This window comes from Gracilinanus agilis, chromosome 3, assembly GCF_016433145.1.
Source record: "Gracilinanus agilis isolate LMUSP501 chromosome 3, AgileGrace, whole genome shotgun sequence".
In the NCBI taxonomy this organism is placed as follows: Eukaryota; Metazoa; Chordata; class Mammalia; order Didelphimorphia; family Didelphidae; genus Gracilinanus; species Gracilinanus agilis.
In genome coordinates, this window is record NC_058132.1 from 163,245,804 (window position 1) to 163,272,807 (window position 27,004).

Sequence of the window (27,004 nt, forward strand, 5' to 3'; positions counted from 1 at the left end):
TCAGTTATTGGAATTTCTACCATTAGAATTATGTCTTTGGGTTAAAGTAGGGTCCCCATGTAGAAAGCCCATGAAAATAATAGAAATCTAATCCCTGAGCAAAGACAACCTATTGGCACAGTTCATTTATTATATCTAGTTGAAAAGCCTTGAACAAGCTACAAGCCAGTTAGGTGGGAAGTGTCTTGAGCCAAATACTTGTGCATCTTGGGTGGGGGGTGGTGCAGATGAGAACAGAAGTAGCCAGTGTAACGTCAGGGCTGAAGGAGGTGGCTGATGAAGTAGAGAGGTCAGAGTCACATTGAATACACCACCTTTTCTAATATTTGTTCCCGGGGCTAGACCCTATAAGACTCTTACAAAACAACAACAAAAACCATTGTGGAAAAAAAGGGCCAGAATGTTCTGCCTTCCTTAACCCAGAAAACTTGGGGTTTTTGTTTTATTTTGGGGGGGGTGTGGTCTGTGTAGAGGACTTTTAATTAGTATCCTTTCCTCACCCCTATACTTCATGTTAACTCCAATGGTCCACCCTGAGATCCCAGAGTTGGGGCTGTTTGGAACATTGTGGATCATTTAGTCCAGCCCCTCACTGTACAGAAGAGGTAACAGGCCTGTACACGGGAAACATTTGCCTCCAGATCCCTCAGTAAGAGGCAGAGTTGGGGTTTGAACTCAGTTCAGTCCTCTTTCTACTCTACCAGTGATGGGCAAACTATGGCCCCTGGGCCAGATGCGGCCCCCGGAAATGTTCTGTCCGGCTGGGCAACTTTATTCCTAATCTGACAAATGCAATGAGTAGGATATAATACAATGAAACTTCAAAAGAGTTGCCTTAGAAACAGACTGACATGAGCATTGGCCCCCTCTTTAAAAAGTTTGCCCATCACTGGACTACACCATGCTGCCCCCCTTTGGCCTCCTGCCCAAATTGTTTGTCCCTAACTGATCGCTTTAAAGGGTGGGGAGTGTGGGAGTGTGGAGTGTGGAAACAGTTCTTCTAATATGGCCTAAATCTATCCCAAGCCTCAGCAAAATCTCAAGTTTCCTGCCAGTTTTCCATGAGCTGCCTTTCAATCTCCAGACGCCTTGTTTTTGGCAGGATGTCCTGTTGGCTATTCTGATGTCTCTTCTCATCCAGGTCTCCTGCTGAGCTGCTCCAAGGCCTGTCTTCTCAGGCCAGTTAAACAAGCCTGCATTTGTCTCACCCAGATTTCAGAGACGTGCTCTTGGAGCCAGTGAGTCACACTGGCAGAGGTGTAGTTTGGGAGCAGCCGGCATGCCTGTCAGCCTGTTCCCCCCAACCTGATGGCAGGGGCAGTATCAGCAATGCCTCTATACCTGGCTTCTGGCACAGGAATGGGGATGAAAAAAGCATGTGATTTCCAGCCCTTTTGACCAAAATGGACTATGAGAGCTCCTGAAATAGAGGAAAATGATGGCAATGTTGTACAGTTGGTTGGAGATGACTGACTCCCTGTACTAGCACTATTTTGAACTTCAAATTCCCAGTAGGAGCCAACGGCCTGTAACAAGAATGTGAATTTCTGTAGATTTAGGATTTTTCCCAGGACCCTTTTAAAGTATAGCTTCTGTTGCAGTTGTGTCAAAGGAACAAAGGTTTAAGTATTCTAAACAGAATAAATGGACTGGGTACTGGTTAGTGTCCTGGGGAGCCTTGGTCAATCAGGCAGTCAATAAACGTGTATCCGTACCTGCTATGTGACAGGCACTATGCTAAGTGCTTCCTCCTCCCCTCCAAAAAAAAAAAAAGACAACCCCTACTCTCAAGGAGTTCTCAGGCTAATGGAAGAGTAGACAAAACTATATATAAACAAAATATGTACAAGATAAATTGGAGATAATCAACAGATGAACAATAATTAAGGGAATCAAGAAAGGCTTCCTGCAAAAGGTAGGAATTTAGTTAATACAAAAGAGCCCAGGAACCCACAAGCTAGGTATAAAGAAGAGAATTCTAGTTAAGAGGGCAGCCAGTGAAAGTACCTGGAATTGAGATCTGGAATATCTTATTCAAGGAGCAGAAAGGGAGGCCAATGCCACTGGGCAGAATGTGCAAGTATCGTGGGAGTAAGGAAGACTGGAAAAGCAAGGGGCAAGATGGTAGCATTCTCAACAGCAATAGGTAGTTAAGAGGGAAGGGCTTTGGGGACATGGGGAGGATAATGAATTCAGTTTGGGCATAATGAATTTGAGATCTCTACAGGACATCCAGTTCAAGATGTCTATAGACAGTTGGAGATGCAAGACTGGAAGTCAAAGAGGTTGAGGTCAGTTAAGTAGATGTGAGAATCATCAGCATAGAGATGATCATTGAATCCATGGGAGTGATCACCAAATGAAATAGCATTGAGAAATAATTAGAAAAGTGCACAGGACTGGAGCTTTGAGGGATGTCCCTGGCTAGTAAGAACGATCTAGATGAAAGTCCTTCAGCAAAGAACACTTAGAAAAGCAGATAGATAGAAGAAAACCTAGAAAGAGTATTAAGAAGAGGATGACTGGCAGTGCCAAAGGCTTCAGAGAGTCAAGGATGAGGACTGAAAAAAGGCCATCGGATCTAGCATTTAGGTCATCAGTAATTTTGGAGAAAGCAGTTTCAGTTGAAGAGATTGGAAGCCAGACTGTAGAGAATTAGGAAGTGAGTGAGAGGAAAAGAAGTGGAGGCATCTATTGTAGGGGGCCTTCTCAAAGTATTTGGCCACAGAAAGGAGGAGAGATATTGGGTCATAAATAGCAAGGTTAAATGGATCAAATGAGGTTTTTTTTGAAGATGAGAAAGACACAGGTATATTTGTAGGCAGTAGGGAAGTAGCCAGTAGATAAGGAGAGACTGAAGATAAGAGAGAATGAGAGTCTAAGAGGGGCCATTTAGCTGGAAAATATAATGAAATGGGATTATTTATGCATGGAAAAGGTTTATCCTTGGCCAGGACAAGGGCCATCTCTTCATGTGAGACAGATGAAGGTGGAAATTGTGGCAGAAGGCACCTGGGAGATGTGACTTGAGGAGTGTATAAGGAGCTCTTGGCAAATGGCCTCAGTTTTTTCCAGTGGAATATGAGGTGCGATTCTCAGCTGATAGAGTGTAGAGAGGTATGAAAGGCTGCAGGAATGTGATAGTGATTAGAAAGTGTAAAAGGATTGCCTTGGTGCAGTTTTGCTGGTCGCTTTCAGCCTACTTTATACTGGTGTAGAAGAATGAATAATTGAACAAATTAACCTTTCAAGAACACTTTGAGATTTACAAAGCCCTTTCCTCAAAACTATTCTGTGAGATGGTGCAAGGATTATAATGAATAGCTTCCAATTAATGACAGCATTGTGTGTGGTTTATTGGAGTTGTTCCATTCACAAAGTTCTATTTCCTTCTCCAAGGAATGTACTTCCTCCTCCTCAACTTGCATACAAATGTAGAAAAGGAATCTCTTCCTTATTCCTGGATGTTTGCTTTCATCTAATGTTTTTTTTGCTATGGTCCTTCCCATGGAGCTTTCCTACACTATCCTCCAAGTAACTGCCCCCTGGGGTGGGATAGCTCTTTCGGATTAGGGACAGAATTGACCTTAGAATTCAATTTTAAAACTGGTAGGTGGCACATTTGAAGTTTGTCTTTCAAGTGAAAGTGGGGGAAAACTTGGGTTTGGGTTTTTTTGTTTGTTTTTACCAATTATGCCTCTGAATTTATGAGATCAGCTGGAGTAAAAATGGGATCCTGTCATCCTTGATCCCCTGAATCTTCCAGGTCCTCCCCCCTTCTTGAATTGTATTTACACGCTCTTTCCCGGAATTTCATGGTGTTGCAGTCACAGTAATGGTAACATTCACAGGAGTATCATTGGGTTCCAGGGGTGAGCCTGGGGCTGTGGTTGAGATTGGGACTTCACCTACAGAGAGAACACATGAGAGACTTGAGTCAAGAACCTCAGAGGGCCACCTGGTTCTCAGGTCCTCAGGAAAAACAAATCCCTGGTCATCCAAGATGACAGTGTATGCAAAGGTATAAAACTCATGGAGGCAGTTGGACCCTCTCCTGCTTAGAGTGGGAAACCTTGGTGAGTTGTGCTCACCTGCTTGCATCTCAGGATCCACCATTGCCCTCCCATCCTGGCGATTCCCCCCGGCACTGGTTCTATCCCTGAAGGGGGAAAAGGAGAACACCGATAATAGTTACTGTTTGGGCTTTCAGTTGGAAGAGAGTCCATTTATTCCCATCTACCAACTGATTGGAAAATCCACACTCACGTGGAGAACAGCAGCTGGCCCAGGCCTGTAAAAGGAAAAGCAGTCATCAGCAGAGCCATTTAGCCACAGCATCTTCCGCCCTCATTTAGCACTGCAAGAATCCAGTGGAGGGAGGGTTGGCTAAGGAGGAAGGAGCCGTGAAGGCCCAGCTCCAGAGGCACAATTGTCATGTCCTTTTCCCACCCTTCTGCCAGGTTGGAAGTCAGAACAGAAGAGAGCTGGCCTACAGAGATGATAGCGGAAACAAAGTAGGCTAGGGTGGAAGGAGTGCCTGCAGCCCTTGTTTAACTCTAGCTTGAGTCGACAAGAACAGGCACTATCTATCAAACCCCCACTCACGAGGAAAAGTCTCTGGGTGCCGAGCAGCGTACTGGAACACCAGCAGGGAGGCCACTGTAGCCACTACCATCCCAGTGCCTGCTGCACCCAGCACAGCAGGGTAAGCATTGAAAGGAGGATCCACTGGAAGAGGAGAGAGTAGATTCATTGGATGAGCAGGGGGCCAATATTTGGAATAGTTAGTAGGAGCTCCCTTCCAATGAGCTAACAGATGAGTTCATAGAACTCCAGCGTTATATAACCTACAGGGTATTCCACTCCCATTTATCTTCTTGCCTGCCTCTGGAATTTGGAGAAAACTCACATGAAAAATTCACAATTATTCAGTAGTTTACCTTTCACAATTCTACGAGGTAGATAGTACAAATAAAGATATTATCCCCATTTTACAGATGAGGAAACAAAGGCTCAGGGAGGTAATTTCCTCAGTCACTCAGTTATTAAGTTACTGAGTCAAAACTCTGACCCAGGTCTTTTGATTTCAAGCCCAGTATTCTTTGTACTGCCCAGCTGAAGAGATCAGGTCCTTCCCTGAGGGAGTAAAAGCCAGGTCTATTTTGTTGGTTAAGTCTCTGCCATCTCCCTTCTACTCTTCCATATGAGTCAACAGACTAGCTTGGAATTTCTTTGGGATTTCAGGGTTGAAGAAAAGATCTGCTACGTCAAAGACTCTAGAATTCCCATAGTCCTTGTCACATCAGAAGTGAGTGTATTTGTGTGGTATCAGGGTGAGGAAGGAAAAAAAGAGCTGAGAACCTCCAGGGAGAGTAATCCAGGGAAGGAAACAAACCCAAAATAAGAACTGCCTGTGGCTGCAGAAGGGGAGATGATCCAGTATGGTCCTTGAACCAGGTACCAAGTGAATATTTATTGTAGTAGTGGTAGCACTAGTAATAGTTGTAAGTACTAGTGGCAATAGTGGTTGTGGTTAGTAATAGCAATTAATAACTGAAGTTGGGATGAAAGGTTTAATCAGGATGTTCCTAATCACTTAAGTCCCTTCAATCCACTTAACAAAAGGGAGGATGGAAGGATATGAGACTCTGGTGTGGCACATTTGTACCTTTTAAGAATCTTAAATCTGGACAGCTAAGGATCTGCAGAGACAGTAAACTTGCCCTGACTTTTTCCTACCTATTCATAGAAGTGGGCAGATGGGAAAGCATATTAACCATGGTAGAGAGGACCCAACTGTTGAGTTCCTTCTTTATTTTGAGCCTTGTGCCTCTTGGAGAGGGCAGCAGGCAGGGGAGGAGATTTATCTTGTCTCCCTTCCCACCCCAGTTAGTAATATCATCTTGCTACAGAAGCACATAGCAGTATCCAAAGAACATGGTATAGCTGCAGAGTTGGGAAGAATCAAGAGTTGGACAATCCTGCCCTGGAGATGACAGACGTTAGGCCTGAAGAGCCTGTTGGTCCTAGAGTATGAATTCCATCTCTTCCCTAAAAGGAATAGCAGTACCCTAGGCCAACATTTCAGCTGTGCTCAAAGCTGGATACATAGAATCTGGGTTATGATTCATTCAGATAGTACATACAGCAGTGTCCTAGGCCAAAATTTCAGCCACTCACAGCTGGAGATAGTGAAGACCACCAGGGCCTAGCATCCAAATCATGTACCCTAAGCTGGGCTGAGCCCCCTGGTCATCAGAGATGTTGACTCCACAAGGACCAAAGAAGGAAAGAAAGAGAAAAAGAGAAAGAAAAAGAAAGAGAAAGGAAGAAAGGAAGGAAGGAAGGAAGGAAGGAAGGAAGGAAGGAAGGAAGGAAGGAAGGAAGGAAGGAAGGAAGGATGNGGTACAGGTTTAAGGAGGGAAGCAATTCAGGCATCCTCCTATAATCATTTCCTCCTTTATTGATTTAATAACTGTAAAGGTTTGCTTGGTTTCCTTAAAGTGAGACTTTTCTGTATTGCTTTCAACAACAGCCTTTTCCTTTCCCTTCTCAGCCTAAATGAGTCATCAGAATTAAAAGCTGAAAAGGTCTGTAAGGTCATTATTGCTTCCCTCGGTCCTCTGAGGCCACTGATGAGAGAAAGGAAGAAAATAAAAAAGAAAGGAAGGATGGAAGGAAGAAAGGAAAAGAGAGAAAGAAAGAGAAGAGGAAGAAGGAAGAAAGGTGGAAAATAAAGGCAAGAGAAGGAAGGAGAGAAAGGAAGGAAGGAAGGAGAGAAAGGAAGGAAGGAAGGAGAGAAAGGAAGGAAGGAAGGAAAGAAGGAAGGAGAGGAAGGAAGGAAGAAGAAAGAGAAAGAAAGAGAGAAAGAGAGAGAGAGAGAGAAAGGATGCTCCCTATACATGTTTCTTACTTACAAACTCTGGTCATCCACTCTTCCTTCTGACTGCCTGTACTTGAGAATGTGCCCTAGGGTTGGTGGCTGTTTGATGCGGTTTTACTTTGTTCTCTTGCTTTGAGTTAATCTTCTGGTTGACCATTTAAATATAAATATTGACAGAGGCTTCTGAGTTGTAGTTGAACTGTGAACTTGGGGAATTTACTTATCCCCTGGGGAATCCGCCTTAAAGTGCCAACTGGGAGAAGGCACAGGCCATTGGCAGGAGTAGAACTACCCTAATATTTATCTAGCACTTTGTGGTTTACAAATCCTTTATATAATCTCACAATGATACTATAAGGGAGGTATAATAGTAGAAATATTTTTACTTGTTAAGTGAGAGACAAAGATAGTGAATGGGGGATTGAAAGGCAAGAAGGGAGGAACCTGGGTTCAAATCCCTCATTTTATACTGGCTAGCAATGGCGGAGACTCCACTCATCATGGGCATCTCTTTTTGTTCCACTCTAAGAATATGAATTACAGATCAGCTGCTGGGTGACATCAGTGGAGAATGGGAAGCTTTCCTCATGGTTCCTCAAACAAAACAAACCACCCCACAGGGGAGGCAATGAAAGCTCAAAGTCATGGTGACTGTCTCTGGTCACATAGCTATGAAATGGCTCATAGGGATTTGAACACAGGTCTTCCTAACCAAGTGTAATAATGTCCACCATGCTACACAGCGCTACCTCATTGCCAGCTTCACACACCCAGATCCCCTCGGATCTAATTGACCTTAGCCTTTGTCTCCCTGTGCCTGGGCCCTCAGGAGCTCCGGAACCCTCCGTGCCTCCCAGTGAGGGAGGGAGTCTCCAGTGCCCTGAGGGAGAGACAATGCCTAAGGTTGGGGGGTGGGGGGGACAGGCACTGAAACTGAAGCTGCATCTGGGAAATAATAGCTCACATTTATTTAAGGGCAGCGAGGTGGCACAGTGGAGCACTCAGCTAGAATTCAGGGAGACTCAACTTTGTGAGTTCAAGTCCAGCCCAAGATACTTACTAGCTGTATGACCCTGGGCAAGTGGTCTTACTCCATTTGCCTCAGTTTCCTCATCTGTAAAGTAAGCTAGAGAAGGAAATGGCAAATCACTTCAGTATTTTTGCAAAGAAAACCATAAATGGGGTCGTGAAGAGTTGGATGCAATTGAAATGACCAAATAACAACGCATTTCACATAGCAAAATCTATGTGCCAGGCACCGTGCCAAGAGCTTTTACAATGATTATTTCACTGGATCCTCACAACCACCCTGGAAGGTAGGTGCTATTATCATCCCCATTTTACAAACGGGGGAACTGAGGCAGAAAGTGGTGAAGTGACTTTCCCAGGGTCACACGGCTAGTAAGCTTCCGAGACAAGATCTGCGCTGTGTCTTCCTGCCTCCAGGCCCCAACGTTCCATCCACTGCTCTGTCTAGCTGCCCCTATTTCAACAACAGGAAATTAAGGGGCGTGAGTGAGGCGTTTCCGGTGAAGCACCCGGGCAAGGTTTGGGGATGCCTTGATGGGGAGAGGAGGCCCAGCACCTGGCGTCTTCACCTCAGAAGGGTGCCCAGCCGTGCGGTGATTCAGCGCCAAGACGCGGAAGGCATAGAGCACCCCGGGGTCCAGGCCACCCAACCGCCGCCCTCGGCTCTCTGGCTCGATGTCCGCAGCGGCTCTCTCCCACACTCCAGGCCCGGGGCCGGCAGGACTTGCCCTCCGCTCCACCATAAAGCCCGTTAGGTTCCCGGGGCCCTGCGTGGCCCACTGCAGCCTCACCTCGCTCCGCTGTCTCCCATAAGTCAGACTGCTGATGGTGACGTTGGGCGGGGCCGGGTACCCTGAGAAGCCGCGGAGAGAGACGAGAAAGGTGAGGAGGGAGCCTGCGGGAGGTGCACGTGACCACACGCACCAGCTTCTTAGCCCGCCGGCAGAGGGACGGGAGCTGGGGTTACTGGACCCACTATTAGGAAATTTGTTTCTAATTGTGTACATTTCTTTAAAAGCTTTTTTTATAACCCTTACTTTCTGTCCTTGGAACAACTCTAAGACGGAAGGGCAAAGGCTAGGCGAATGGGATTCAGTGACTTGCCCAGGGTCATACAGCCAGGAAGTATCTGAGGTACCCCCCTCCCGCCCATCTTGTTAATTTCAGCAAACCATTTCCCCTTTGAGGGCAAGTTTACTCCTCTGTAAAATAAGGGGGTGGAAAGATGATTAGATGATTATCTCTAAAGTAAATTCTTACTCTACTGGTCTATCTTGGACCTTTAGGGAGGAGCAGACTATCTTTCCCTTGGATGGGAGGGGCCCAGTTCCATTCCATTCCCTTGGATTCAAGGAACATTGACTGAGCACCCATGTGCCTACCCCTGGGCTACGTGCTAGCATACAAAGCCATAAGCTCTGTTCTTTAGGAATTTACTAGTGTCTGGTTCAGACCCTCCTCAGTCACTCACTCTGAACCTCCAGGAGGATGCTGTGGCTGGCATTGCCCAGGGCATTCCGAGCGAAGCAGTGGTAGATGCCACTGTGGCGGGCAGGGTCAGCGTCGTGGAGGATGAGGCTGAGCCGGGGGCCCCTATGCTGGAGAGTGTAGTGGGGAGGATTTGGCTTCACAGGAAGCTGCTGGGGACCCAGCCAGAGGAGCTGAGGAGGTGGGCTGCCCCCCAGCAGCACACAGTCCAGCTGCGCTTCCCTTCCCTCCAGTACTGAAACGCGAGGTTGGTCAACTATCAGCCGAGGGGCTTCTGCAGAGATATAGAAAAAAGGGTTGGTGTCAGGACCCAACACTACTTTTGAAGGAAGAAGAAAAAAAGAGGAGGAAGAGAAAGAGGAAGAGGAGGAGGAGGAAGAGGAGGAGCCGATATTATTGTATAGGATCGTCCAAGATTTAGAGGCAGATCTGGTTTCAGATCCCACTGCAGACAATTACTAACCAAATGAGATAATCATGACCTCATTTTCCTCATCTATAAAATGGAGATAATCTTTCCACACTACCTCCATGTGATTCAGTCATTCTTCTACTTCTTCAAACATTATTTATTGCCTATGATATATAATGACTGTGCAAGACCCTTCAAGGCTCAGGTGAGAGAGGTAAAAGAATAATTAAAATACAGTCCTGACCCATTAGGAGCTTATCTTGAACTCTCAGAATTGATAGGCACTGCAGTTGGCCTCCAGTCTTACTCATACTCATATAAGACTCCTTGCTACGAAATCTCCCCAGAATGATTGTCCAGCCACAGCCTGAACACTTCCAGTGGAGGAGAACCCACTACATCCTAGGAAAGCCTATTTCATTTCTTAATAGCTCAAACAAATAGGAAGTTTTTCCTAACACCAAGGTCTAAATCTGCCTCTCTGAAAATTCTACTCATTGTCCCCAGTTCTTCCCTTTGAAATGCAACACAAAGAATCCAAACCCTCTTTGACATGACAGACCTTCCAGTGCTTGGAGAGTTCAATCATACCAGCTTCATAGTCTTCTCTTCCTCATGCTAAGCATCCCTCATTCCTTCGACCTATCCTCAGATGACCTGATCTAGTAAGGGTGTACTAAGATGGAGACATCTTATATTCTTTTATATATGTCTGCAAACATCTTAAATTCCATTAAATAAATTGTTATTCAGTGTGTAATATGTTCAGGGCAACTAGGTGACTCAGTGAATTAGAGCACTGGGCCTGGAGTTTTATAAGAATGTATAAATATGGGTTAATCAATGAGAAACCAGTAGGTGTTTTGGGCAATTGCCACTCACAGATCAAACTCCCAAAGAAGGATAGTGTAGTATCAGGCGTAGAGTAAATCAGAAAACCCTTCACTACAGATATGGCAGTTGGGATTACTGGTCTCTATCAACTATCTGGGAATAATACCAAGATGAACAAGTCACACACTATGGGTTCTTTGAGGTAAGAGGAAAACAAACAGGAAGGAAAATAAAACAGTTTAATTGTATTATTTGGGTCAGGAGAGTGGGAGAGGTATATATCTGTAACTAGGAATCTCTAACTGACAAGAACTGGAGTTCTAAGGGGAAGTTTCTCTGTCAACGTAACTTAAGTCAGGCTGACAGCCTTGGCTGAGGACTAGAGGGAGAGAGCTGGGTATTGGGATTCTCACAACTGGTCCAGGTCACTTCCTTGATGGCTTCAGGATACCAGGAACCAACTCCTTACACAGCCAATAATCCAAGAGCTACCAGGTGGGGAAAGATGCCTGCAAACTATCCACCAGAAAACAGACACTCTCCACTCCCAAGGGTTGTCTTGAGAGATGTTTTCAAGCTTCTCCAGTCCCAAAGATCCCAAGCTTATGGAGTCACTACTGGCTGGACTTCTGCTCCAAACCCCTCACATACCAGCACTGACAGTTTTTCTCTCTCCTCCCATTCAGAATGTCCTTGGCTGACAGCCAAGGTTTTGCCCTTGCTTGCTAAATCTGCTTTCCTACTCTTAAGTCTATTTCTCTATTACAGGAGTCAGGAAGACTCATCTTCCTGAGTTCAAATCTCATCTCAGATGCTTACTAGCTGTTTGACTCTGAGCAAATCATTTAACTGTTTGCCTCAGTTTCCTCATCTGCAAAATGAGCTGGAGGAGGAAATTGCAAACTCCTCCAGTACCTTTGCCAAGAAAGTCCCAAATTGGGTCATGAAGAATCAGACATGACTGAAAAATGATTGAACATCCGAGTGTTCAAGGCACGTCACTGCTTTATTACCTATCTCCCACTCCCAACTTCAATTAGGTCTTGGGGATACAAAGATAAATATGACATAAACTCAGCTGTCAAGGTACTTGGGATCTAATGCAATGAGAATAGTTGTAGAAGGAGGAGTAACAACTATTCATAATCCTTTTCAATATACAAAGAGTTTTCTCACCAATGGCACTGTTTTTAAAAGTGGTGCCAATATGGGGACACTGAGGCTTAGAATGAAATAATTTGCTAGTAGTCACAAAGCTAGTTTACATGTAGCCTCCAACTATCCCAACACAAGAATGACCTAAGGGAAATGGTAGCAGTAATGGAAGAAAAGTCTTGGGCATTTGGATCATGTAACTTTGTAAAACTTATGTGGAAATTTGTTATTACATGTAATTGGCAATAAATAAATACGCATTTAAAAAATAAATATATACAATCAGTAGTCTAACAAAAAAGTCTTGGGTGCCAGATAAAGACTTGCTGTAGGATACAGCGGACACACTGAGCAAGAGTAAGTCACTGATGCTTCAAAGGCCAGAACCCTTTGCCCCATTTCGGAGCCATTCTTAGTGCATGGACTTCACCAAATTTCTGAGATTTCAAGAATCCCAACTGGCACAGTGCATTAACCATGTGAATTTACTGATGACCAATAAAGGACTATCACTTTTACAGATAATGTTTCAGGTCAGATATATGCTGTTCATATCTCTGAAATGGAAGAGATTATATGAATGGAAGAGATTTGTCTTTTACACAACTGGATATAGATGGCAAGTCTGAAGAGGAGCAAGAATATCCCATCTTTGCCTATTTCCGTTTGCCAATTGATAGAGAACTCACCTAGTAACTAAGCTCCTAACCCCTTGATAGAATGGAGTTAGGAACAGATACCTGGGCAAACCAAGGAGAGATTTGTTTCAGAATGATACTGGAATAATATCCCACCTGTTTATCTTAATATATGTACAAAAGGGAGCTTGGTTAAGGATAACTGGAAAGTGAATGTTACTCTATCAGGGCAAATGTCAATTTTGGTTTTGGTAATTAGGAAATGTAAACACAGTGGAATCTTGCATTGTCTACTCCTTAAATCAACTATGTCTGTAATAAATGTGATCTGCTATAGAAAATAATCTGTAAAAGCTTGCCATTCCCCTCTGCCCTTTACATTTCTGTCTAGGATATCATTGATGGGAAATGGGTTTTGAACTTGGAGTGAAGGAAAGACTTGTTAGAATCCCACCTTTCTAGTACCTGCTAACTGATCACGGACAGACACACAGATTGTGCCACAGATCGATTCTTACAGAATATCACACAATACATATTAATAGATATTTTGTGTTTTTTTAAAAGTCTATATATATACATATATATAGAATAGGAAAGGAAATATATTTTCAATATATTTGTATTTGGATATATAGAGGACAGGACAGGACAGGATAGGATAGGACAGGATAAAAAGGGCCATGAGATTGGATGAAGCTTATGTTTGGGGAATCAGGAAGGCTTTATAAATATATATATGTATACATACATATATATATTTATGCTGTGCCTTGCAGCCTTCTTCAACAAGAAGAAATGGGGCAGGCCATTTCAACCTAGGATAGAGCATGAGTAAAGGCAGAAGTACAGGCATGTCCAGACTGGCAAGGGTAGTTTGGACAAAGTGTAGATTATCTGAAGAGGAAGAAGAGGATGAAGAGAAGAAAGAAGATGAGGAGGAGGAGAAGGAGCAGAAGGAAGAGATAAATCTGGAAAGGTACAGTAGCAGCAGATTGTAGAGGGTCTTAAATGTTGTCTTAAAAAGTCTGGACTTATTCACTAAGTATAGAATTGAAGGATTTTGGACAGGGGAATGTTGAAAAATCAATCAGTCAACATTTATTAAGTATCTACTATGTGCCAGGCAATAGGCTAAACACTAGGGATATAAAAAGAGACAATAGTCCTTGGCCTCAAGGATCGGTTAGTTTAAAGGGGGAGACGATATGAAAACAATTATGGACAAAGTGAGTCATATAGGGGTTAAGTAGAAAATAGTTAATAGAGGGAAGGCACTAGAATTAAGATGTTGGAGAGAACTTCCTACGGAAGGTGAGATTTTAGCTGGTACTTTAAGGAAACCAGGAAGGTTAAAACATCTGTGATCAGAACTGTGTAGGAGGAAGTTAATCTGGCATTGAGAAGAGTTAGAGGAGGGTGTCCCTGGGAGATTGAGAAACCCAAGCAGGGGAGTGTCTGCCACCCCACTAGGTGAGTGATCACCTATTCTGCTTGTTCATATGATTATAGCTTTAGGGCTGGAAAAGACCTTAGAGGTCATTTTGTCCACTGCTCTCATGGCACAGACGAGGAAACCGAAGCCTGTAGTAGAAGTGAAGTAATTTGCTCAAGGTCATATAGGTAGAACAAGGCACAGCCAGGATTCCACCCCAAGTCCATTGTCTCCCAATCCATTGATCCTTCCACTGGGCCACATTACCTCCCTATTACCTAAAGCTGGCTCTGGACTAAAACTTTTGGCCTCTGGGATACAAAAATTCTTGCGTGAACTTTCTGTTATAATGAATCTACTTGAACTGTTTTCTTGCATTTATAGCTGACACTGATAAATAGGGGAAAGAGAAGAGAAAGGAAGACACAGAAGCCAGATAGGGGGAAAAATTCACTCCCAGCTTCTAAAAGAGCAATATTTGAAACCTCAAAGCAAGTAGAGAATATAGCAGATTAATGTCAGGGTGATGGAGCCAGGGTTTTTAAGAGTCCCTTATTGGCATCACCCTGCTAATGTGACCCATTCCCCAGCCCCAGCCTCCTCCAAAGCAGCTACACACCTAGCTGAAGTCTGCAGTCAGGGTCAGGATTCCGAAGGGGATGAGTTCCCTTACAGGTGAACTCCTTGCCAGCCAGCCCTTCGTGGGCTCTCAGGAGCTGGATAGCAGGAGAGGAGCGACTGCTGCCCAGTAGCTGTTCCTCGGCATCATACCAGGTGAGTGAGCCTGAAGGCTGCCCCCCAGGCCACTCACAGCTCAACATAACAAATTGATCTCTTGTTGTAACTGGGGTAGAACAGGTTGGGGTACTGGTAGGCTCCCCTGGAAGAACAAAGGATGGCTCGGAGTATTTGACTGGGGAAAGCTGCCAAGGGAGCAGGTCTGAGGCTCCCCTCCCCTCCTGTTCCTCCAGGGTTACATTTCCCCATTGTCTAATGGAATATCCTAAAGTTCAGGGCTTCCTTACCAAAAGGACCCAAGGTTGGACCCAACTGCTATTCCCAAAGTGTCCTTACCCTACAGTACTAAGAGCCATCATATTCCCCTCTCCCAAGCCCCAGGTCCCTCATCTTCACACCTCCTCTCATCCATCTCCAATTCAGAGATCCAAGCCCTTTGACTCCCTCTGTCCCCCTCCTCTTGCACTGTTATCCCCTTTGGCCCTAACCACCGTCCCTTTCCTTTAACACTCACAGAGGGTAATCCTACAGAAGACAGGTTGAGCCAGAGCAGGATGCTGGGCAATGCAGTTGAAGATGCTTCCATTGGGCAGATGGGTTGACAAATGGGTCCAGGTGAGGTTGGTAGGAGCAGAAGGACTGGCACCTTCAGGACCCTCCCAATGTAGCTGGGCTTCTGGGAATCCCCCAGGCCAGGAGCAGTTTAGGACCACAGCCCCAGTGTCAGGGAATACAGCACAGGTAGGCTGCCCCTGAGGAGGATCTAGGCAAGGTGGTTAGGGCATAGGGGAGAGGGGGGAGAGGGAAGAGCAAAGGTAACACACCACCTAGCTTTATCCAGAGCCTGAAATGGAAGATTAGGGGGGAGGGAAAGGCATATATTTCTCACCCTTCCCTCACCCCAGATTCCCACTGAGGGATAGAGGGCATGGCTGAATTCTGAGGAAAGGAGAAATGAGGAGTTAGAGAGAAGACTTTAATTAGAGCCCCCAAGGACCCCGAGAAGTTCCTGGGGACTCCCATTCGAGGACAAACACTAACTGTCCCCAATCCTTGCCCCTTCTCAGCAACTGTGGATCTGGAAACCAAGACACCTTTTTTGGTTGGTTTTAAACTGACCTTTGCCCCCAGTCCCCTGCCCCTAATCCCTTCAGCACCATGGAGCAGATTATTCTCTAGGAGGGTGATTTTCTAAACTCATCTCTCTGTATCCTCTTCCTCATCTCTAATTTTAAATCACCCCTTTTTGTCTACCTCATCTTCCCGATACCTTCCTGGGGTTCAGTTTGGCTCTTCAAGCCTCCTTTCCTCCTTCCCTGGGCTCTGTCTTTAAGTTTAGGAACATACAGCTCCATTCACAGCCCCACCCCAGGATTTAGCCCTGTTCCCAGGGCACTCAGGCCCACCCTAATTTAGGACTGTGCACATATGTGGGTCTAGAAGCCCATGAAGTGAAACTTAGAAATCCCTGTAGCAGCAGGAGTGAGAAATAAAATGAGATCCTAGAAAGGCAAGAGGGGTGCTAGATTACATCTGCCAGGTTCTAGAGGACTGAATAGAAGAACAATTGGGTCTATTCTGAGTTCACTCACAGAAGATGGTGAGTTGGATTGTGGCTTGAGTGTGGGTATCCAAGTAGCTGTTGTGGGCCAGACACGTGTAGTGGCCAGCATGGGACTGGTGGGCACGAGCGATGATGTAGGTGGGCCCAGAATAGACCTGAATGTGGTCATGCAGCCACACATAGCGGCTGGGGGGATTGGAAGGAGCCAGGCAGCTCAGGGTCACTTCCTCCCGTTCACTTGCCCAGTAGCTGTCCTCACTAACTGCCAAAGGCTCCACTCTGATGATGGGCTCGTCTGGACCATCTGTGGGGGGAAAGGAGGGAAAATCAGGTCCCTTCCTCAGGAAACAACACAGAAAAGTCGGGCTGGGGGAATATAGTCAATAAGAGCTGGATAGAAGTTGGAAGGAATGAGTGTGTGTGTGTGTGATGAAAAATGGCCCTGCCAATCTTCACTACCTTGTGGAGATTCCTTCAGAGGGCTTATAGCTTTGACCTGCTATCTCTCTCTTCTATCCCCTTTGAAGGTAAGGTATACACATGAGACCTGAGCGTAATGAATCCCCTTTAACTACCAGGGTGAGGGTTGACCAAGGTATAAAATTACAAATGAGAAGCTAATAACATATATAGAGCAGAGTTGCAGAGTTCAGCTTTGTCCTGCTTAGAAATAATGTTTTGAATATTCCTTACAGACCCTTTGTGGCTCTATCTCCAGGACAGAAGAGACTTCAGAGTCATCATCTATAAGTGGTCCCATAGCCCTCGCTTGAAGAGCTCAATAAGTGGGGGAATCTACTACCTCCTGAATCAACCAATGTCCATATTTTGGATGGCTCTAATTGTTAAGAGATTTTTCCTTACGATGAACCTGAATTTGCTCTTATGAAACTTCTAGATAGTTCTCCTTGTTCTGCCCTTTGAGGCTAAAGAGAAGGAATCTAATCCTGCTACCAAATTAACAATGCTTCAAAAATATGAAAAACAGATGTCATGTCTCATCTTCTCTCCCCCTCATCCCAAGCCCCCAAGGTCTTCCTTTCTCTAGGCTAAGTATCCTCGGTTTCTTCAATGGATAGATCATATTATTCTCATGGATATGATATCGTTTTGAGGGCCCTTCACCATAGTAGTTGCCCACTTCTGGATTTTCTCCAGTTTATTAATGTACTTCCTAATGTTAGGTTTAAATTGAATATCTTCCAAGTTCTTATTTTCTATAATGTTTATTAATAATCACTTGAATTAGAAAAGATAGACAAGCATAGATTTAAAGTCTCTTTCTTACTTTGTCTGACCACATGTAGCTCACCCTGTAGGATTCTCCATCCATCCCCCCTCCCTGCTACAAGAAGTAGTGAGCCAAAAAAGACCCAGGTGGGCTCCACTCAAACCCTTTTATCTTATGTTCATGGACACAGCACTGGCATGTAGAAAATGGGATGGACTGGGTCAGCAGTCCAGGAGAGGGAGGGGATGAAATTCCTTCTACACACTAAGATCTGGTGCTAAATTGAACACAACTCTCTAGTTATAGTCTGAACAGAACAGATGTACATTGTTGTATCCCTCCATTCATTCCCTGAATCCTGCTACTTCCTGGCCTTCCCTGTCTGGTTCTATGATTTATTGGATCAACCCAAGGTGGCGGTCTCTAAGCTCTCCTGGTCCCTGAAAAAGCAAATTCCTTTTCTTCTTGTTTCTTAGACCCTCCACATATTAATCAGTGCAAATAAGCACCCCACACTTGGTTCTCTGAAGTCTCTGAACCATGGAACCATACAGTTCACCAGCATTCACAGAAAAGCTCCATCTTTCATCAGACTTTGAACTCTGATCTCAAACCTTTGAACTTTTCATGGTTTTCTTTTATTCACCAACTTCCAGGTCCTCTCTTTCCATATTCTGCTTGTATTTCCATCTTCTGCTTGTCATTCAAGGCCTATCATAACCTTGCCCTCTCCTACCTTTCCGGGCTTCTTACACATCTTACTCCCTGCCACATACTCTCTAATTCAGTGACATGGACCTCCTGGCTGTTGCATGAATAAGACATTCCATCTATGATTCCAGGCATTTCCTTTGGCTTTGTCCCATGCCTAGAATGCTCTGCCTGACCCTCAATTCCAACTACTGACTTCTCTGACTTCCTTCAAGTTCCAAGTAAAATCCCTTATTTTACAGGTAGCCTTTCCCAATCCCTCTTAATCCTAGTGCCTTCTCTTTGATAATCATTTCCTGGTTAATTTATATACCACAGATTAGTATTTATTTGGTTTCTTATTCTCTTCCCTATTAGATTGTGAGTTCCTTGAGGGCAAGGATTGTCTTTTGCCTCTTTTTATATGCTTAGCTCATAGTAGGGACTTAATAAATATTGATTGATTGATTTTGCTCCATAGTATTTAGTTTAGCTCTCGAAACCTCAGGCTAATCACCCTCAAGCCCATTCAAACATCCAGTTTTAACAAAGTATCTCCAAGCAGGCAATATATGAGGAGGGGACCTCATCAATCAGTCAGTCAGCAGCCATTTATTAAGGTCCCTTTATGTGCCAAGTACTATGCAGGGTCCTGGGGAGAAAAAGACAAAAAAAAATTAAACAGTTCCTGCCCTCAGAGACCTTATAGGGGTGATGATTTAGGGTCACAGCCTGAGAGTGTCCTGGGGCCACTTGGAACTGATCCCTTTGCCTGCAGACCCTTCTACTCTGTACTGTTATTAGACGATTTTTTTTTATTTTAGATTTTAGACGATCTAATTTGCTGATCTGATGGCCCTGCCAACCTTCCTTTGCAATTTTGACTTAAGCTAATCTGCTCTTAAATATCTCTGTCAACTGGTGCCCAGTGTTTTTTCCTCTTTTTCTGCATTTCCTTATATTTTTCTCGTGCCTTTCTGCCAGATGAAGGTTGGCTCAAAACTCTACCTTCTCTACGAAGCTTTCCCTTATCCCAGCTCCACTTCGGGACTCTCACAACACTGTGGTCACATCTCTCTTTGACGCTTACCATGTTTGACTTTGTATTATAGATATTTGTGTATATAATTTATCCTCCTACTAAATTTAACCTCCTCACAGAACCAGGAGAACATTATACACAGAGATGGATATACTGTGACACAATCAAACATAATAGACTTCTCTACTAGCAGCAATGCAGTGAGCCAGGACGTTTCTGAGGGATTTATGAGAAAGAAGCTATCTACATCCAGAGAAAGAACTGTGGGAGTAGAAACACAAACAAAAAACAACTGCTTGATCACATGAGTTGATGGGGATATGATTGGGGATGTAGACTCTAAACAATCACTCTAGGCAAATATTAATAATGTGGAAATAGGTCTTGATCAATGACACGTAAAACTCAGTGGAATTGTTCGTTGGCTATGGGAGGGGGTGGGAGGAGGGGAGAGAAAGAACATGAATCATATGACCATGGAAAATATTCTAAATTAATTAATTAAATAAAAGTTTTCAAATAAAAATAAATTTAACCTCCTCGTCTAGTACAGTGCCATGCTGTCCATTGTAGGTGATTAGTAAATGTATGATTCATTGGTTAGTTGGTTGGTTGGTTGGTTGAATGAATGAATGAATGAATAAATGAATGAAATTAATGAATGACTTCCTTGAAGATCATCCCTTTGAGTATTACCTAGGCTTCCTCCCTGGGATAACTGACATTGAGAGGAAGGTTTCTCAGGACTAGTGTTTGGGTGGGAGTAATGGTTTGAGAAAGAACAAGACCTTCTCCTATAGGTGCCCCTCAGGAGCTATCGACTTACAGATGACATCGAGGTAGACTCTCTCACTGTTGAGTCTATTGACCTCGTTTTGAGCACTACAGATGTACCAGCCAGTGTGGGTTCTATTCACAGGTTCCAAATGGAGTGACTGCTCAGTTCTCTCAGTCAGAGCCCCTTGAGATCCCTGAGGCTCCTGATGCTGCCAGGCAAAAGACACAGGTCCTGTGCCCTCTCGAATCACACATGCCACCACCAGGGATGCTCCCTCCACTGGGGACGGGCTACTCAGGCGCACCTGGGGCTTGGACACAGGCACTGGGAGAAAGAAAGGAGCTCTTTCATTACAGATGCAGGAGTCTGTTGCTCGGTCCCCTCTTTTTGTCCCGTATCTTCTGCCTACTTCTATCCCACAATTATAGCTTCCTCCCCTCCATAATCTAGTCCTCAGAGTTCTGGTTTTCAAACATTTCTTACTCTAGAGACTGGTGGGGAGGGGATAGGAGGGTGGTATCCACTGTAAGTAGGGCAACTAAATGAACCATGTGCAAATAAATGTAAATAATATGAAAGCCCATTTAAGATAGAATTGCAGATGAGCAGCAATCTTAGAACAGTCTCTCTTTTTTCTTTTCTGGACTCATGTTCCTACTCACCCAAAACAGACAAAATGATGTATGAATAGGCAGTATGGAGTTCTCCACCAGCTGAATACAAGGCCTGGCATAGAAACCTCCCCTGGGCTGCTATCCGAAGTCCTTCCAACACCAAGCTACTGTTCCTCAGGCTTACAGCCCCCAGAGCTAGAGCCCCTGACTCCACCTTGACCTCAGCTCCATTGGTGACAGCTATAGGCTGGGGGACCAGGGAACCTGGTGGGGTAAAGCTCCAAAAGACCACCAAAGGAGTAGAAACTGAGGCACATGTCAGCTCCAGGGAATCTCCTTTTATTCCTTTGATAGGCACCTCCCTGGATGGAGCACTTAGAGTTGGGAGAGGTTCACCTGGGGGAAGAAAAAGGACAAATCAGAGCCCATGGGTTCTGTTGGGTTGGCAGCATATCTTAGCTGGAATGTTAGGATCATAGCTTCAAATAATTTTCAACTGGAAAGGGATCTCAGAGACTATCTATTTCAATGTTCCTTGAAGCATCCCTTCTATAAAATCCTTGGCAAATCCTCTTCTCCGCTCCCTTAGAGGCAACATGATTTAACACCAAGGTCAGAAGTCAGAACAACCCGGATTCATCTTTCCATTTTGCTTTGAGCTTTCTGTGTGCCAGGCCACTTAACCTCTGGGTCTCAGTTTCCTTACCTGCATGATGAAGAGATTGTTGACCCAAGATAAAGGGCTCTTAACCTGGGACCTATAGATAGATTTCAGTGGATCTGAGACCTTAGATAGGAAAAAATACATCTTTATTGTCATTAATCTTCAGTTTCCTTGGAAATCCTATTTTATTTTGTGCATTCAAAAAATTCTGAGAAGGGGTCCATGACAAAAAAAAAAAAAAAGATTAAGAAAGTCTGACTTAGATGATCACTAACGCTCCCTTCTAGCTCTCTCAATGTATGTTCCTGCTTCCTACTATGTAGATCTTGTAAGACCAAAACTAGAGGGAAAAGACTAAAATGGAAGAGGGAAAGATTTAAGTTAGACATCAAGAACTCTCTGATGGTGGTAGTTTTAAGACAATTATTGGGGCAGGTGCTCAGGGAAAGCTTCCTCTCTAAAGAAACTTTCACAGTAGTTCTAGGCTACTGGAAAAGCTTCCCTTATTTTTCCCTTGAGGCAATAGTAAGAACTATAGGACTCCTGAGGAGCATTTAAAATTATATTGGAGGGAGCAGATAGGTGGCTCAGTGGGTAGAGATCCAGGCCTAGAGATGGGAGGTCCTAGGTTCAAATCTGGCTGCAGATACTTCCAAGCTGTGTGACCCTGGGCAAGTCATTTAAACCGCCCCCCTCCCCCATTGCCTAACCCTTACCACCCTTCTGCTTTAGAAACAATAAACAGTATTGATTCTAAGATGTAAGGGTTTTTTTTAATTGTATTATAGGGGGAAGCTGGGTAGCTTAGTGGATTGAGAGCCAGGCCTAGAGACAGGAGGTTCTAGGTTAAAATCTGGCCTCAGACACTTCCCAGCTGTGTGACCCTGGGCAAGTCACTTAACCCCCATTGCCTAGCCCTTACCACTCTTCTACCTTGGAGCCAATACACAGTATTGACTCCAAGATGGAAGGTAAGGGTTTAAAAATAAAATTGTATTATAACGAGTCTACCTAGTAGCCAATGCCTGGAGAAAACTGAATCTTAGAGTTGGGAGAGACCTAAGAAGTCATCTTGTCCAGCCTCTACCTGAAAAAGAAATCCTCCTCCGACATGCCTAAAAGGTTATTCAAATTCCATTTAAAGACCTTGAGATCTTCGGGAACCAATTATAGTGCTGAATGGGAAGCCTTTCATCCCCCATATTCCTCCTAGCCCCTTGCCTCCTACCTCCCAACGAGATGGTTTGGTGTCATCTCCATCACAGCTCTAGGGAAAACATAGTATAAGTGCCCTCAATTTAATAATTAACAGAATATTTGTTGAGGTATGAGTCTGTTCTCTTCCCCCAACTTCCTCAAAAAGGCTTTAAACTCTGACTTTGAACTTTTGATTCCCTCATAGCTTCTAACTTCAGGTGTAGAGCAAAAAGGTATTTCCTATCCTTTTCCTGTGGAAGCCATTTCCCCCTTTTGAGCTCTCCACTTAAAGTCCTTACCCTTCCCTTCCTCCTAAGTCACAAGTATCAATTAGACTGCCTGTCTACAAAGAGCTTTGAGATCCTCAGAGAAGGATCCAAGAAAGGGTCCTCAGTGACATCATTTCCATGGTCTTTTCTCCCAAGGCACAGAACAAGCAATGGAAGTGTGGAGTAGAGAAAAGAATGAATGAGATATGGATGGAGGGAAGGGAAAGGGAAAGGGAAGGGAATAATATCCCAAGTCAAATCCTGGTACCCATTTCACAAGAAGAGTGAAGATGAACCCATAGTTTATGGAAAGAATATTGGACTGAGAATTGGAAGACATGAGTTCTCTGATTGATACTTAATTGATACTTAATGTGGCCTTGGGGATGTATTTTCACCTCCTTGGGCCTTAGCTTTCTCATCTATAAAATAGGAATAATAATCCATAACCCACCTGTTCTGTGGTCCCATACAAAGTATGGCTACCAAATGCTGAGGTGCTCCCATCAGATCTGTTTGGTTCATATGGAATATGAAAGGCAAGTTTTAACAAATGGTGGTAATGATTCTGGATCAAGGAAAGGGAGATGGTGCCAGGTGGGCAAAAGATAGAATACGGCCTGAACTTGGGGAAAATTTATGTCTTGGGGAGAAGGGAAGTTGATCATCACTCACCTGAGCTCTGCAAAGGGAGCTGCAGCAAGAAGCAGAGAGATAGGTATAGGTACTTGGCCAGCCCATCAGCCATGGCTCCATCACTCCCAAGGAACTTCAGCTACAAAACTTCAGGCTCTACTCCCCATCCTAGGCTCTCTTGCCCCTAGTCCTAGGAATCAGCCCCAACACCAGACCCCAGGAGACTTGGGGGATGAGCTCAGGTTGCCTTCTCCAGCCCCTTGGGATACCCACCTCACTCTTCCTGCTCTCCTGTTACTCTCTGGGCTGGACTCATTGTGAATTATTTATGCCAGATTATTCACACCATCCATAATTCAGGAAGGGGCCAGGGGCACTGGTAAGAGAGGGGAAGGGTCAAGGTCTGAGAGAAGTCTAAGGAGAGAGGTCCATGCCTACCTGATGCCCTGCCTTTTGACATTAAGTGGCTCTTCTAGAGTCACAGAATCTTAGCATGGGAAGGGAACTTGAAGGTCATCTAGTACAACCTCTCTCTGCCCAATATAGGAATCCCCTCTCTAGCCTCTCCAGCGACAGGTATCATGTATCTCTGATGTACAATAAAGCACTACTATGTCTCTATTACATTTTGGTCACCTTTTATAATGAATTGTTAGTCCTTAGATTTCCTCTTCACCCTTTCTCTCCACTGCTACTTTCCAAAGACCCCAAGTTGGCATGGTCCTGGGAAGGGGAAAGAGAACGGACTGGGTCTGCCTAGAAGGTCTAGAGATATATCTTTCCTCCTGCTTCCTTTTCTGAGATTCTGATACCAAGGCACAGCTGGCCTGGGAGAATCCTATTTGGATGGCAAAAGGAGATAGGGTCAGATTTTTCCATCCTCTGTAGGGGATATAATATTCCTAGGAGCAAGTTGAGATGGTGAGCTCTCTGGACTATGAAGAGAAAGGGGATTTAGTGTCTGACCGTGTGCCACTTACTCATGAGTGCTCGGTGGGGAATGGGAAAGGGGCAAGTATTTTTCCTCTTATAGACAGAAAGAGGTCGATGGGGTGGGCTGGGTTCAGATCAGAGCTACCGGATCTTGTTTTTTGCTTTGAGTAACCTGGGACTCCACTCTTCCCCAAGACAACAGAGATGTTCACTATGGCATCCCTTGAATTCTCTAGGCTCTATTGAGCCCTATTGACCCTTTACAGGGTATCTCCATGGCTAAAGACCTTTTAGATCCCCACATTAAGTTCTGAAGAACCCCTTTTCCCTCCTGGCTTTGCACCCCCTCAAGGTATTGGCAAAGAAGGTGGAAAGATAACTGGCAAGAGTGTGTGTTGAGTCAAGGTCTGATTTAGCAAATGAGTGACACCTTAGGAAAACCTATAAAGAGAGAGTTTGTGCACTATTCAGTTGACTTCGGTATTTGCTGGAGTTATTTTGAGTTTTGAGTTGATGTAAATACTTATTTCTACTGTTCAGTCTATTCCTTAATTTGGGGAGGAGGAGAAGGGAAGTTCGTGATTTTACTGAAAAACAACAAAAAACTTCAAATAAACCCTAATGATTTAAGGTTTGCAAAGCATCCTACACTGGTATCTCATTTGGACTCTGTGAAGGTACAGGCAATATCTACTCCATTTTACACATGAAGAAACTGAGTATCAGACAAGTTAAGTATCCACAGACACACAGCTAGTCAGTATTAGAGACAAGATCAAATCAAGATTATTCCGAATCTGGCTACTTTGAAGTAGGGTTGGAATATTCCCCAGTCAAGAGGCTACTCAATGGGCTAAGAGACAATTGGGGACTAGTGAGTGCCATCTAGCATGCCCAAATACCAACATGATCTTGAAGAGGGGTTCTGAGCTCTGGGAAAGTTCCAGGGAAGAAGCACCATTTTTCCCTGAGGGCCATGAGTTGTTGCCTGTGCCTTCTGGGAAATTGTAGTGAGATAGAATAGTGTACAACTTAGATAGCACAGCCTGGGAGAGTTTCCTTTTACTTATAATAGTAACAACAATTTGTATTTATATAGTGTTTTAAAGATACTTATCCCAAAGCAAGGTAGATCAAAAACAGAGAAAGAAAACTACAGACCAATCTCCTTAATGAACATAGATGCAAAAATCTTAAACAGAATACTAGCAAAAAGACTCCAGTAAGTGATCACAAGGGTTATTCATTATGATCAGGTGGGATTTATACCAGGAATGCAAGGATGGTTCAACATAAGGAAAACCATTCACATAATAGACCATATCAACAAGCAAACCAACAAAAACCACATGATTATCTTAATAGATGCTGAAAAAACCTTTGACAAAATATATAGTGTTTTAAGGTTAGGGTTCTTAACTTTTTTTTGTATCCTGGACTCCTTTGTTAGTCTTGGGGCTCCCTTTCAGAATAATGTTTTTGAATAATTGAAAGAAATGCTAGGTTTCAAGTAGAGGTTAGTGAAAATAAAGATGTAGCTTTTCCCCCATCTGGATTCATGGCCCCCTAGAATTCTGTTCACAGCCCAATTAGGAGGAGTCAGTCAACAAACATTTACTAAGGGTCAACTAACAATGTACTGGGCGTTGTGCTAAGTAAGCAAATACAAAGCAGGTCCCAGGAGCTTACAATCTAATGGAGGAAGACCACACATAAAAGAAAACTGAGAAGACAGGGAATCTACCTGGCTTATGCAATCTTGCAGCAGATAGAGATTTCCCAATGATGGGGTGCCTGGAAAAAAAAAGCCATGTTAGAGGTTCCAGAAAAGTCCAAAAGCAGAGTAACTGATGGGAAATAGGGAGAAAAGCTGTGCTCTGCCTCTTCTTTAAATAGAAACCTGCTCTCCTGTTACTGGATCCATGACTTTAAGAACTCCTGACTCCTGATTTATAAAATACTTTCCTCCCAACACCCCTGTGAGGTGGGGAATGTGAATACTATTATAAAATTTGTAGATGAATATGAGACAGCAGTAAAGAGATTGACTCATGGTGACAGAGCTAGTAAGTGTCAAAAACAGGATTTCACTGTAGCTCTCCTAATTCTAGGGCCAGGGCTTTCCCCACCATACTAAACTGCTTTTCATTCATTTGTCTTTTATTGTACTTGTAATTCTTTTACCTTGGTGCATTATTTTTTCATTAATATATATTCTATTTCCTTGTAGATAAAAACATCTAATCCTTACTCAAGTTCAGGAGTATGTGATTACAAGGGTTAAGAAAGGTAAAAGAGAACACAGGCTAGGTTGAGTATCCTGTGATTGTGGCAGCTGCAGAAAGGAAAAAGGCAATTAGATATCTGGTGACACAAATCTCTGAAACCAAGAGCCAAGCAGGCTCAGGGGTCAGGGACCCCTAGGAAGCTACCCTTGCGAGTTCTGAGTTCTTGAGGAGTAGAGGGAGGGCTAGGGAGGAGGCTTGTGAGCAGAGGTTTTAAAGGTGGTGAAAGATGATAGCCCTAGGATCAAAAGTAAAGTACCCCTGCCTCAGTTCTGAGGAGGAGGTGAATTCTCTAGGAAGTGGACTGGCAGGACCGAGGCCCAAGGCCCAGGACCTTGTCAGTGGCAGAATCTTCTTTGCTAGGCCACTGCTTTTAGAAGTAGAATGGGGAGCCTAATGACTTAATCTCCTTCTTTGGAAAATAGAGACAAAAATGTCTAGAGTGCCTATTTCATAAGGTGGTTGTGAGGCTCACATGAAATATGTATG

At 44.1% G+C, this 27,004-nt stretch overlaps 1 protein-coding gene across 1 annotated transcript; it reads right to left on the reverse strand.

Annotated features, from left to right (window-relative positions):
• Window positions 1-3,813: 3,813 nt before the first annotated feature.
• VSIG10L2 (V-set and immunoglobulin domain containing 10 like 2) lies at window positions 3,814-23,409 on the reverse strand. The gene is made up of 12 exons (XM_044668982.1): window positions 23,337-23,409; window positions 20,580-20,927; window positions 19,966-20,241; window positions 16,205-16,480; window positions 15,127-15,375; window positions 14,494-14,754; window positions 9,384-9,674; window positions 8,469-8,765; window positions 4,606-4,728; window positions 4,267-4,291; window positions 4,092-4,159; window positions 3,814-3,908 (listed from the first exon to the last, which is right to left on the reverse strand). Exons 1-12 carry the CDS (start codon window positions 23,407-23,409, stop codon window positions 3,814-3,816), a joined length of 2,382 nt encoding a protein of 793 aa, XP_044524917.1.
• Between the last annotated feature and the right edge of the window lie 3,595 nt (window positions 23,410-27,004).